The sequence below is a fragment of the Streptopelia decaocto genome, assembly GCF_964273445.1.
Source record: "Streptopelia decaocto genome assembly, contig: HAP1_SCAFFOLD_2374, whole genome shotgun sequence".
NCBI classification, from domain to species: Eukaryota; Metazoa; Chordata; class Aves; order Columbiformes; family Columbidae; genus Streptopelia; species Streptopelia decaocto.
Genome location: NW_028116411.1, coordinates 1 through 12,330, shown reverse-complemented (window position 1 = coordinate 12,330; position 12,330 = coordinate 1). Strand labels below are relative to the sequence as shown.

Below are 12,330 nucleotides of genomic sequence, written 5' to 3'. Positions count from 1 at the left end.
CGTGTCCGTGTCCCCCCGTCCCGTGTCCCGTGTCCCCCCCGTGTCCCCCCCGTGTCCGTGTCCCCCCGTCCCGTGTCCCGTGTCCCCCCCGTGTCCCCGCTCCCCCCCCCGGTTCCGCCTCCATCTTTGCGCCGCCGCCGCGACGCGAACGAACCGACGAACGGACCCACGGACGGACGGACCCACGGACAAACCACCCGCCCCACGGACACACGGACCCGCGGCCGGAGCGGCCCCGGTAACGACCCCCCCTCCCCCTCCCCCTCCCCTCCCCCCCCCGCCCCGCGGGTCACACGGACCCTCCCCCACCCCCCAAAACCCCCCGACCCCGGGCTCCCCCTCCCCCACGTCCCTCCCCCCACAGGATCGGGCCCCCCCGCCCCTCCCCCCCACCCCGGGGGACCCCGGGGGGGTGACAGCCCCTCCCCCCCCCCCGCTCACAAAGTGACACAAACACCCCCCCACAATGTCCCCAACACCCCCCGGGGCCCCTTGGGGACCCCCCGATGTCCCCAATGTCCCCAATTCCCCCCCCCGGGACCCCCAAATGGCACCGACCCCTCCCCCCCCCTCCCCGGGAAATGGGGTTTTGGGGTGCGACTGTTGCGGGGGGGGTGTCTGTGTCTGTGTGGTTGGTTGTGTGTGTCCGTGTGGGTTGTTTGTGTGTCCGTGTGTCCGTGTACGGTTGTTTATGTGTGTTCGTGTGTGGTTGGTTGTGTGTCCGTGTGTCCGTGTGGGTTGTTTGTGCGTCCGTGTGTCTTTGCGCGGGTTGTTTGTCCGTGTGTCCGTGTGCGGTTGTTTGTATGTGTCTGTGTGTGTTGTCTGTGTGTCCATTTGGGTTGTTTGTGTGCGTCCGTGTGTCCGTGTGTCTGTGCGGGTTGTTTGTCCGTGTGTCCGTCTGCGGTTGTTTGTGTCCGTGTGTCTGTGTGGTTGTTTGTGTGTCCGTGTGCGGTTGTTTGTATGTGTCTGTGTGTGTTGTCTGTGTGTCCGTGTGTCCATTTGGGTTGTTTGTGTGTCCGTGTGTCTTTGCGCAGGTTGTTTGTGTGTGTCCGTGTGTCCATGTGTGTTGTCTGTGTGTCCGTGTGTCCGTGTGGGTTGTTTGTGTGTCCGTGTGTCTTTGCACGGGTTGTTTGTCCGCGTGCGGTTGTTTATGTGTGTCCGTGTGTGGTTGTCTGTGTGTCCATTTGGGTTGTTTGTGTGTCCGTGTGTCCGTGTGCGGTTGTTTGTGTGCGTCCGTGTGTCCGCGTGTGTCCGTGTGTGTTGTCTGTGTGTCCATTTGGGTTGTTTGTGTGTCCGTGTGTCTTTGCGCAGGTTGTTTGTGTGTGTCCGTGTGTCCATGTGTGTTGTCTGTGTGTCCATGTGTCCGTGTGGGTTGTTTGTGCGTCCGTGTGTCTTTGCGCGGGTTGTTTGTCCGTGTGTCCGTGTGCGGTTGTTTGTGTGTGTCCGTGTGTCTGTGTGGTTGTTTGTGTGTCCGTGTGCGGTTGTTTGTGTGTGTCCGTGTGTCTGTGTGGTTGTTTGTGTGTCCATGTGCGGTTGTTTGTATGTGTCTGTGTGTGTTGTCTGTGTGTCCGTGTGTCCGTGTGGGTTGTTTGTGTGTCCGTGTGTCTTTGCGCAGGTTGTTTGTGTGTGTCCGTGTGTCCATGTGTGTTGTCAGTGTGTCCGTGTGTCTGTGTGGGTTGTTTGTGTGTCCGTGTGTCTTTGCACGGGTTGTTTGTCCGTGTGCGGTTGTTTATGTGTGTCTGTGTGTGGTTGTCTGTGTGTCCATTTGGGTTGTTTGTGTGTCCGTGTGTCCGTGTGCGGTTGTTTGTGTGTGTCCGTGTGTCCGCGTGTGTCCGTGTGTGTTGTCTGTGTGTCCATTTGGGTTGTTTGTGTGTCTGTGTGTCTTTGTGCGGGTTGTTTGTGTGCGTCCGTGTGTCCGCGTGTGTCCGTGTGTCTGTGTGTGTTGTCTGTGTGTCCATGTGTCCGTGTGGGTTGTTTGTGTGTCCGTGTGTCTTTGCGTGGGTTGTTTGTCCATGTGTCTGAGTGCGGTTGTTTATGTGCGTCCGTGTGTCCGCGTGTGGTTGTTTGTGTCTGCGTGCGTCCGTGTGTCTGTGCGGGTTGTTTGTGCGTCCGTGTGTCTCTGCGGGTTGTTTGTCCGTGTGCGGTTGTGTATCCGTGTGTCCGAGTGTGGTTGTTTATGTGCGTCCGTGTGTCCACGTGTGTCGTCCGTGTGTCCGTGTGGGTTGTGTGTGTCCGTGTGTCCGAGTGAGGTTGTTTAAGTGTGTCCGTGTGTCTGTGTGTGTCAAGTGTCCGTGTGTCCGAGTGCGGTTGTTTACGTGTGTGCGACTGTGCGCCCGTGTGCGCTTGTTCCTGTGTGTCCGTGTGTCCGTGTGGGTTGTTTGCGTGTCCATGTGTCTGTGTGTCCGTATGTGGTTGTTCGTGTGTCCGTGTGTGTCCGTGTGTCCGTGTGTGTCCGTGTGTCTGTGTGTGGTTGTTTGTGTGTCCGTGTGTCCGAGTGCGGCTGTTTACGTGTGTGCGACTGTGCATCCGTGTGTGCTTGTTCACGTGTGTCCGTGTGTCCGTGCGGGTTGTTTGCGTGTCTGTGTGTCCGTGTGTGTTGTCCGTGTGTCCATGTGCGGTTGTTTGTGTGCGGGTTGTTTACGTGTGTGCGACTGTGCACCCGTGCGCTTGTTCACGTGTGTCTGTGTGTCCATACAGGTTGTTTATGTGCGTCCGTGTGTCTGTGTGTGGTTGTTGCATCCGTGTGCGGGTTGTTTACACGTGTGCGACTGTGCCCCGTGTGCGGTTGTTCATGTGTGTCTGTGTGTGTCAAGTGTCCATGCGTCTGTGCAAGTTGATTACGTGTGTCCGTGTGTCCGAGTGTAGTTGTTTACGTGTGTGCGACTGTGCACCCGTGTGCGCTTGTTCGCGTGTGTCCGTGTGGGTTGTTTATGTGCCCGTGTGTCTGTGTGCGGTTGTTTGTGTGTCCGTGTGTCCATGAGGGTTGTTTATGTGTGTCCGTGTGTCTGTGTGTGTCAAGCATCCGTGTGTCCGTGTGCGGTTGTTTGTGTCCGTGTGGGGGTTGTTTACGTGTGTGCGACTGTGCACCGTGTGCGCTTGTTCACGTGTGTCCATGTGTCCGTGTGGGTTGTTTGTCCGTGTGCGGTTGTGTGTCCAAGTGCGGCTGTTTATGTGCGTCCGTGTGTCCGTGTGTGTCAAGTGTCTGTGTGTCTGTGTGTCTGTGTGTGGTTGTATGTGTCTGTGTGTCTGTGTGTGGTTGTATGTGTCTGTGTGTCTGTGTGTGGTTGTGTGTGTCCATGTGTCCGTGTGTCCGTGTGCGTTGTTTGTGTCCGTGTGTCCGTGCAGGTTGTTTGTGCGTCCGTGTGTGTCCGTGTGTCTGTGCGTGATTGTGTGTCCGTGTGTCCGAGTGCGGTTGTTTATGTGTCCGTGTGTCCATGTGGGTTGTTTGTCCGTGTGTCTGTGTGTGATTGTGTGTCCGTGTGCGGTTGTGTGTCCGTGTGTGTCACATCTGTGCGGTTGTGCATCTGCAGGGGGGTCGTTTGTGTGTGTCCATGTGTCCGTGTGCAGGTTGTTTGTCCGTGCGGGTTGTTCATGTGTGTCCGTGTGTCCACGTGCGGTTCTGTGTCCGTGTGTCGAGTGTCCGTGTGTCCATTTGCGGTTGTTCGTGTGCGGTTGTTTGTCTGTGTGTGTGTTGTTTGTGTCCGTGTGTGTGTCCCTGCGCGGTTGTTTGTCCACACGTGGTCGTGTGTCCGTGTGTCCATGTCCGGTTGTCTGTGTGTTGTTTGTGTCCGGTTGTCCGTGGGTTGTTTGTCCGCCTGTTGTTTTGGGTGTCACATCCATGTGTCCGTGTCACACACACTCATGTCCCCCCCCACCCCGGGGTGCCCCCCCCACCCCTGACGTCACCATGACGTCACAGTGACGTCACTCTCACGTCACCCCGCAGGCTCCTCCTGTCCCTTTAAGAGCCGCGAGGGCTCGTGGTCTGAACGGGGATCCTGACGTCACTTCCAGCCCAGCCAATGAGCATCCAGGTGAGCCCTGTGACGTCACCACCCCCGCCTCCTCGTCTCCCATTGGCCGCCGGGCGCTGTGACGCGGAGGGGGCGGAGCCGACGCGTCTCCGCTTGCTGATTGGCTGCGGCTCCAAAGGGGCTTTCCCGGGGGGGGGGGGGGGGGGGGTGTTGTCATGGCAACAACCGGCTGACAACAAACAACCCCCGGGGGTGTCACCGCGCGGTGACGTCATCACGACCCCCTCCCCCCCCCCCCAATATGTGACACTTGGGGTCACCCCCAGGTGGGGGAGGGGCCGGGGGTGTTCCCTCGTGTTCCCCCTGTGATGTCACCACCGGCTGATGACGTCACACCCGGCACCATCTTGTCACCCGCCGGCACTTTGTCCCCCCCATTGTCACCCCCCATTGTCCCCCATTGCCACATTGTCCCCCAGTTCCATTTTGTCACCCCCCCATTGTCACCCCCCATTGTCACCCGTCTCCACTTTGTCACCTGTGACCCTCCCCCCCCCATTTTGTCACCCCCATCACATTGTCACCCCCAATTCCGTCACCCCACACACATTGTGTCACCGGGTGTCCCTTTTCTGCCCGGCAACAGTCGCAGGTCCTCCCTTCCCCCACCCCCTCAATACCTCCATGTCCCCCCACATCCAGGTGTTCTTGTCACCCCCACCCCCAACACCCCCATATCCGGTTGTTCTTGTCACCCCAATGTCCCCATATCTGGCTGTTCTTGTCACCCCCATAACTCACTATCCAGGTGTTCTTGTCACCCCCATGTCTGGTTATTCTTGTCACCCCAATGTCCCCATAGCCGGGTGTTCTTGTCACCCCCATAACCCCCATGTCCCCCCACATCTGGTTGTTCCTGTCACCCCAACACCCCCATATCCAGTTGTTTTTGTCACCCCCACCCCCAATAACCCCACATCTGGGTGTTGCTGTTGTCACCCCCATGTCCCCCCATGTCCAGTTGTTCTCGTCACCCCAACACCCCCCATAACCCCACGTCCAGGTGTTGTTGTTGTCACCCCCATCACCCCCATCACCCCCATGTCCGGTTGTTCTTGTCACCCCCATGTCCCCCCACATCCAGGTGTTGCTGTTGTCACCCCCATGTCCCCCCATGTCTGGTTGTTCCTGTCACCCCAACACCCCCCATAACCCCACGTCCGGGTGTTGCTGTTGTCACCCCCATAACCCCCATCACCCCCATGTCCAGTTGTTCTTGTCACCCCCATGTCCCCCTGTGTCCGGTTGTTCCCATCACCCCAACACCCCCCATAACCCCACGTCCGGGTGTTGCTGTTGTCACCCCCATGTCCCCCCCCATCCGGGTGACCCCCGTTCCGAACCCGCTCTCGTCCCCCTGCAGGAGGCGCTGCCGGCCCCACCCCCCCCACAGTGTGTCCATGAGGCCCCAGCACACAGGTAGGGGGCGCCCCATAGAAATGGGGGGTGGTCCTGCCCCATGGATCGGGGGGGTCCTGCCCCATAGAATGGGGGTCATCCTGCCCCATAGAAACAGGGGGGATCCTGCCCCATAGGTCAGGAGTGATCCTGCCCCATAGAACAGGGGGGATCCTGCCCCATAGAATGGGGGGTGGTTCTGCCCCATAGAAACCAGGGTGGTCCTGCCCCATAGAACTGGTGGGGGGAGCAGATCCTGCCCCATAGGAACCAAGGGGGGCTGATCCTGCCCCATAGAGCTGGGAGGGGCCCGATCCTGCCCCATGGATTGGGGGGGGGGGGCAGGTTGGGGGGACAGGGGTCACCCCGTGGGTCACTCCGTGGGTCAATCTGTGGGTCGGGGGTCAATCCGGGGGTCGATCCGTGGGTCGCGGTTCCCGCCGCCATTTTGCGGCTCCGTCGGCAGCGGCTGCGACAAAATGGAGCCGGGGGGGGGGAGGGGAAACCGGAGCGGCCGGGACCGGATGTGGGGCCGGGATGGGGGGCTGGGATGGGGGGCTGGGATGGGGGGCTGGGATATGGGGCTGGGATATGGGGCCGGGATGTGGGGCAGTGACCTCCAGACCCACAGCATGGGGGGGGTGGTCAGTGGGGCTGGAGACCCCGATGTGTGGGGCTGGGGAGCGTGGGGACACTCGAGCACCCACTGAAGGGACCCAGGCGTCCGGGTGACCCCCGATAGTGGACCCAGGCATCCGGGTGACCCTGTAGAAGGGACCCCAGAGTCCAAATGTCCCCAGAATAGTGGACCCAGGCATCCGGGTGACCCCATAGAGGGGACCCCAGAGTCCAAATGTCCCCAAAATAGTGGACCCAGGCGTCCGGGTGACAACCAGTATTGGACCCAGGTGTCCGGGTGACCCCAAATATTGGACCCAGGCGTCCGGGTGACCCCCAATAGGAGACCTATCTGACTCTAAATATTGGACCCAGGCGTCCGGGTGACACCAAAATAGGTGACTCAGGGGACCCCCACTAGTGGACCCAGGTGTCCGGGTGACCCCAAATAGTGGACCCAGGCGTCCGGTTGACCCCAAAGTAGGTGACTCGGGGGACCCCAAATATTGGACCCAGGCATTCGGGTGACACCAAAATAGGTGACTCGGGGGACCCCAAATATTGGACCCAGGCGTCCGGGTGACCCCAAATAGTGGACCTATCTGAGTCTAAATATTGGACCCAGGCGTCCGGGTGACCCCAAAGTAGGTGACTCGGGGGACCCCAAATATTGGACCCAGGCATCCGGGTGACCCCATAGAAGGGACCCCAGAGTCCAAATGTGCCCAGAATAGTGGACCCAGGCGTCCGGGTGACACCAAAATAGGCGATTCTGGGGACCCCCAATAGTGGACCCAGGCGTCCGGGTAACCCCAAATAGGAGACCCATCTGACCCCAAATAGTGGACCCAGGCGTCCGGTTGACACCAAAGTAGGTGACTTGGGTGATCCCCACTAGTGGACCCAGGCGTCTGGGAGACCCCAGATATTGGACCCAGGCGTCCGGGCCCCACACGTTTGTCCCGCAGGCGCTGTTGGCTGCGGTGTCGGAGCCACCGGACGCCGCTCGGAGCCGCTCAGCGCTGCCGGAGCTGAACGCGCGGTGTCACCGTCACCAGTGTCACCGGCGTCACCGTCACCACCGGCGTCACCGTCACCATCACCGCCAGGGACCCCGGATCCAGCGTCACCGTGCCACCGGCTGTCGTCGGTACCACCGTCATCTCCAACACCCTCAACCCCATCGACACCCCGCGGCTGTTGTCGCCGTCACCCGCACGCCAACCGGGCGCCGTGGGGCGGCGCTCGGGCTCCTCCCTGCGCCCCATAGCGACCCCCCCGCCCCGGATGGACGGCCCCATGGATCTGTCGCGCGCGGCGGCGGCACAGCCGGCCGGCGCGGGTGTTGCGGGGGTGCCGGTGTTGCGGTGCGGGTTGTGCGGGCGCGGGTTCGGCACGGCGGCGGCGCTGGGGCTGCACCGGCGCGCTCACCTGCGGCTGCAGGCGCACGAGGGGGCGTGTGCGGGTGACAAGGCGGGTGACAAGGCGGGTGACAATGACACCGGGTCAACCGCGGCGCCGCGGCCCCATGGGAAAAAGGCCATTTGGCTGCGGCGCCGCGGGGGAGGGGCGGCGGGGGCGGACGGACGGACGGTGACGGCGGATGGACGCGCGGTGACAACAGGCGGACGCACGGCAACAACGGGTGGACACGCGGCGGTGGGCGGATGGATGGTGACAACGGATGGACGCACGGCAACGGATGGACACGCGGCAACAACGGATGGACGCACGGCAACAACAGACGGACACACGGCAACAGGTGGACGCGCGGTGACAACGGATGGACACACAGAGACGGACGGGCGCATGGTGACAATGGACAGACACACGGCAACAGGTGGACGCACGGTGACGATGGATGGACAGACAGCGATGGATGGACACACGGTGACAACAGACGGACACACGGCAACAGGTGGATGCGTGGTGACGACGGACGGACACACGGCAATGGATGGATGTACGGTGACAACAGGCGGACACACGGCGACGGGTGGACACACGGTGACAATGACAGATGGACACAAAGCGATGGACAGACACGCGGTGACAACAAGAGATGGACACGCGGTGACAACACCAAATGGACACAAAGCGATGGGTGGACACGCAGTGACAACAACAGACGGACACAAAGCGACGGACGGACACACGGTCACACCGCCAAACGGACACAAGGTGATGGGTGGACACGTGGTGACAATGACAGACAGACACACGGTGACAACACCAAATGGACATCAAGTGATGGGTAGACACATGGTGACAATGACGGACAGACACCCGGTGACAACAACAGGCGGCCACACCGTGCCGGACAGACACACGGTGACACCACCAAATGGACACAAACTGATGGGTGGACACCTGGTGACAACAACAGACGGACACAGAGTGGTGGGTGGACACACGGTGACGCCGACGGACGGACACCCGGTGACAACACCAGATGGCCACACCGTGCCGGACAGACACACGGTGACAATGACAGATGGACACAAAGCGATGGGTGGACATGTGGTGACAACAACAGACGGACACAAAGTGATGGGGGGACAACCGGTGACACCACCAGATGAACACAAAGTGATGGGGGGACACGTGGTGACACTGACAGACAGACACACAGTCACACCACCAAATGGACACAAACTGATGGGGGGACACCCGGTGACAACGACAGATGGACACCCGGTGACACCACCAGATGGACACAAAGTGATGGGTGCACACCCATTGACAACAACAGGCGAACACCCAGTGACACCACCAAATGGACACAAAGTGATGGGTGCGCACCCGGTGACAACAACAGGCGGACACCCGGTGACACCACCAGATGGCCATAAAGTGATGGGTGGACACACGGTGACAACACCAGATGGACACAACGTGATGGGTGCACACCTGGTGACAACAACGGACAGACACCCGGTGACAACACCAGATGTCCACACCGCACTGGACAGACACCTGGTGACACAACCAAATGGACACAAAGCGATGGGTGCACACCCGGTGACAACAACAGGTGGACACCCGGTGACATCACCAGATGGCCATAAACTGATGGGTGGACACACGGTGACAACAACAGATGGGCACAAAGTGATGGGTGCACACCCGGTGACACCAACAGGCGGACACCCAGTGACAACACCAGATGGCCATAAACTGATGGGTGGACACACGGTGACACCACCAGATGGACACAAAGTGATGGGTGCACACCCGGTGACAACAACAGGCGGACACCTGGTGACACCACCAAATGGCTACAAAGCGATGGGTGCACACCCGGTGACAACAACAGATGGCCACAAACTGATGGGTGGACACACCGTGACAACACCCGATGGCCATACATTGATGGGCGGACACACCGTGACACCACCAGACAGACACCCATTGCCACCACCAGACGCCCACACCGCGCCGGACAGACCCCGGTTGCCAACAACAACCGGCCACACCGCGCCGCTCCCCCCCCGCGTCACCGCCGCCTACACCTGCACCGTGTGTCACCGCTCCTACGTCACCCTGTCCAGCCTGAAGCGCCACAGCAACGTCCACTCGTGGCGCCGGTCGTACCCCTGTCGCTTCTGCGACAAGGTGTTCGCGCTGGCCGAGTACCGCACCAAGCACGAGGTGTGGCACACCGGCGAGCGCCGGTACCAGTGCGGCTTCTGCTGGGACACCTTCGTCACCTACTACAACCTCAAGAGCCACCAGAAGACCCTCCACGGCGTCAACCCGGCGCTGTTGGCGTCGGAAAAGACCCCCAACGGCGGCTACAGGCCCAAGCTCAACGCGCTCAAGCTGTACCGGCTGCTGCCGGCGCGCGGCAACAAGCGGCCATACCGGACGTACACCCAGGACGCGGTGACGGTGGCGCCGGTCGCGGTGACGGCGGCGGGGGCGCTCGCGGTGACGCCGCAGCCGGCCTCGGTCATCGCGTTCGGGCGGGCGAGCGGGGTCGCGGCGGCGGGTGTTGCGGGGGGCGAGCGGGTGACAACAACGGGGGCGCCGGGGACGCCGGTGACGACGCCGCCCATGAAGAAGCAGGTGCTGCGCGATTACATCGCGGCACAACGCGCGGCGGCGGCGGCGCCGGAGGCGGTGACGCGGGTGTCACCCGGTGTCACCCGCACCATGACGTACGTGGCCAAACCGGCGTGCGCGGGCGCGGGGGAGGGGCGGGCGCCGCTGTGCTGCATCACCGTGCGCATCGGCGACGAGGCCCTGGTCAAGCGGCGCTTCGCCGTGGGTGACGGTGACGGTGACGGTGACGCCGCCGGGGGGGCCAACAGGCGGCCGCACAGGCGGAGGGCGGCGGCGGGAGGCAAAGCCAAGAGGTGGCGCCGCAAGGCGCGCGGTGACGACGGTGACGGTGACAACGGGGGCGACGGTGAGGGTGACAACGGGGGTGACAATGAACGCGGGGTGTGCGGGAACAGCCGCGCGGGGCGGCGGAAGCGGCGGAGGGGACCGGAGGGGACGCGGGGGGACGCGGGGGGGGATGTGGGGGTGGGGGAGGGGGGTCCCCCCGTTGTCCCCGCCCCCCGCCCCGGGCGCCCCCCGTCCCGGCGCTTCCGGTGCGGCCGCTGCGGCAAAGTGTGCCGGACGGCGGCCGCGCTGACGCGGCACAACCGGCGCCACCGGGGGGGGACAGCGGGGGGGGCGCAGGGGTCGCCCCCCCCCAGCGGCATCGCCTGCCCCCCCCCGCTGGACATGGGGGGGGGTGGGGGTGGCGCGGGGGTGACAACGGGTGACAAGGGGCACGGTGACACCAGGGAGGTGGTGGGTGATGTGGGGGTGGCAGCGGGTGACAAGTGTCACGGTGACCCCAGGGTGACACCGGGTGATGTGGGGGGGACAGCGGGTGACAAGGGTCACGGTGACCATGGGGTGACCCCACGTGACCTGAGGGTGACAACAGGTGACAAGGGTCACGGTCACCATGGGGTGACAGCGGGTGACACATGGGTGACACGAGGTGACAAGTGTCACGGTGACCCCGGGGTGACCCCATGTGACCTGAGGGTGACAACGGGTGACATGGGGGTGACACCGGGTGACAAGTGTCCGGGTGACCCAGGGGTGACCCCATGTGACCTGAGGGTGACCCCGGGTGACAAGTGTCCCGGTGACCTGGGGGTGACCCCACGTGACCCAGGGATGACCCCCTGTGACCCAGTGGTGACCCCAGGTGACAAGTGTCATAGTGACCCCGGGATGACCCCACGTGACCTTGGGCTGACCCCACGTGACCCCAGGCTGACCCTGGGTGACAAGTGTCCCGCTGACCCCGCCGTGACCCCGGTTGACCCCCCCGTGACCCCGGCTGACCCCGGGGTGACCCCAGGGCCCAGCGGGGGGTTCCCGGTTCAGGACCAACCATTGGCTCTGCTGAGGAGGGGGGGAGGGGATCCCCCCCCGCCCCTCCCCCCCCCTTCCCCCTGCCCCTCCCCCCCCGCCTGCTGCCCTTTCCCTTCCCCTTCCCCCTCCCCCTCCCCCTGCGCGAGGGCTTCCTGGCGGGGGGGGAGGGGCGACCCCCACCCCTCCCCCACCCCCCTCCCCGCTCCCCCAACTTTCACTTTCCCCGGGGGGGGGGGAGGGGGAGGGGGAGGGGAGAGACCCCGGAACGCGGGGGGCGGGACCTGAGCGGGGGGGGGGGGCGGAGGGGGAGGGGCCCCATAGAATCGAGGGGGCCCCATAGATATAGGGGGGGACCCCATAGAATGTGGGGGGCCCTAGAGAATCTGGGGGGGCCCAGAAGAGTTGAGGGCCCCATAGATATTGAGGGAGCCCCATAGATATAGGGGGGACCCCATAGAATGTGGGGGAGCCCTATAGAATCTGGGGGGGCCCTAGAGGAGGTTGGGGTCCATAGATATGGGGGGCCCCATAGAATGTGGGAGGCCCTATAGAATATGGGGGGGCCCAGAAGAGTTGAGGGCCCCATAGATATTGGGGGAGCCCCATAGAGTGTGGGGGGACCCTATAGAGTATGGGGGGCCCTAGAGGAGGTTGGGGGCCCCATAGGAAATGGGGGGCCCTATAGAATATGGGGGCCCCTAGAGGAGGTTGGGGGTCCCATAGATATAGGGGGGGCTCCATAGGAAGTGGGGAGACCCTATAGGAGATTGGGGGGCCCCATAGAATATGGGGGGGCCCTAGAGGAGATGGGAGGGCCCATAGATATTGGGGGGGGCCCTATAGAATATGGGGGGGCCCATAGGAGGTTGAGTGCCCCATAGATATTGGGGTCCCCATA

The 12,330-nt window shown here is 62.6% G+C and overlaps 1 protein-coding gene across 1 annotated transcript; it reads left to right on the top strand.

Annotated features, from left to right (window-relative positions):
- Window positions 1–134: 134 nt before the first annotated feature.
- LOC309452209 (uncharacterized protein) lies at window positions 135–12,292 on the top strand. The gene is made up of 6 exons (XM_082076882.1): window positions 135–238; window positions 3,947–4,034; window positions 5,398–5,453; window positions 7,019–10,914; window positions 11,050–11,932; window positions 12,083–12,292. The coding sequence occupies exons 4-5, from the start codon at window positions 7,338–7,340 to the stop codon at window positions 11,715–11,717; spliced, it is 4,245 nt and encodes a 1,414-aa protein (XP_081933008.1). The 5' UTR covers window positions 135–238; window positions 3,947–4,034; window positions 5,398–5,453; window positions 7,019–7,337; the 3' UTR covers window positions 11,718–11,932; window positions 12,083–12,292.
- The last annotated feature ends 38 nt before the right edge of the window (window positions 12,293–12,330 follow it).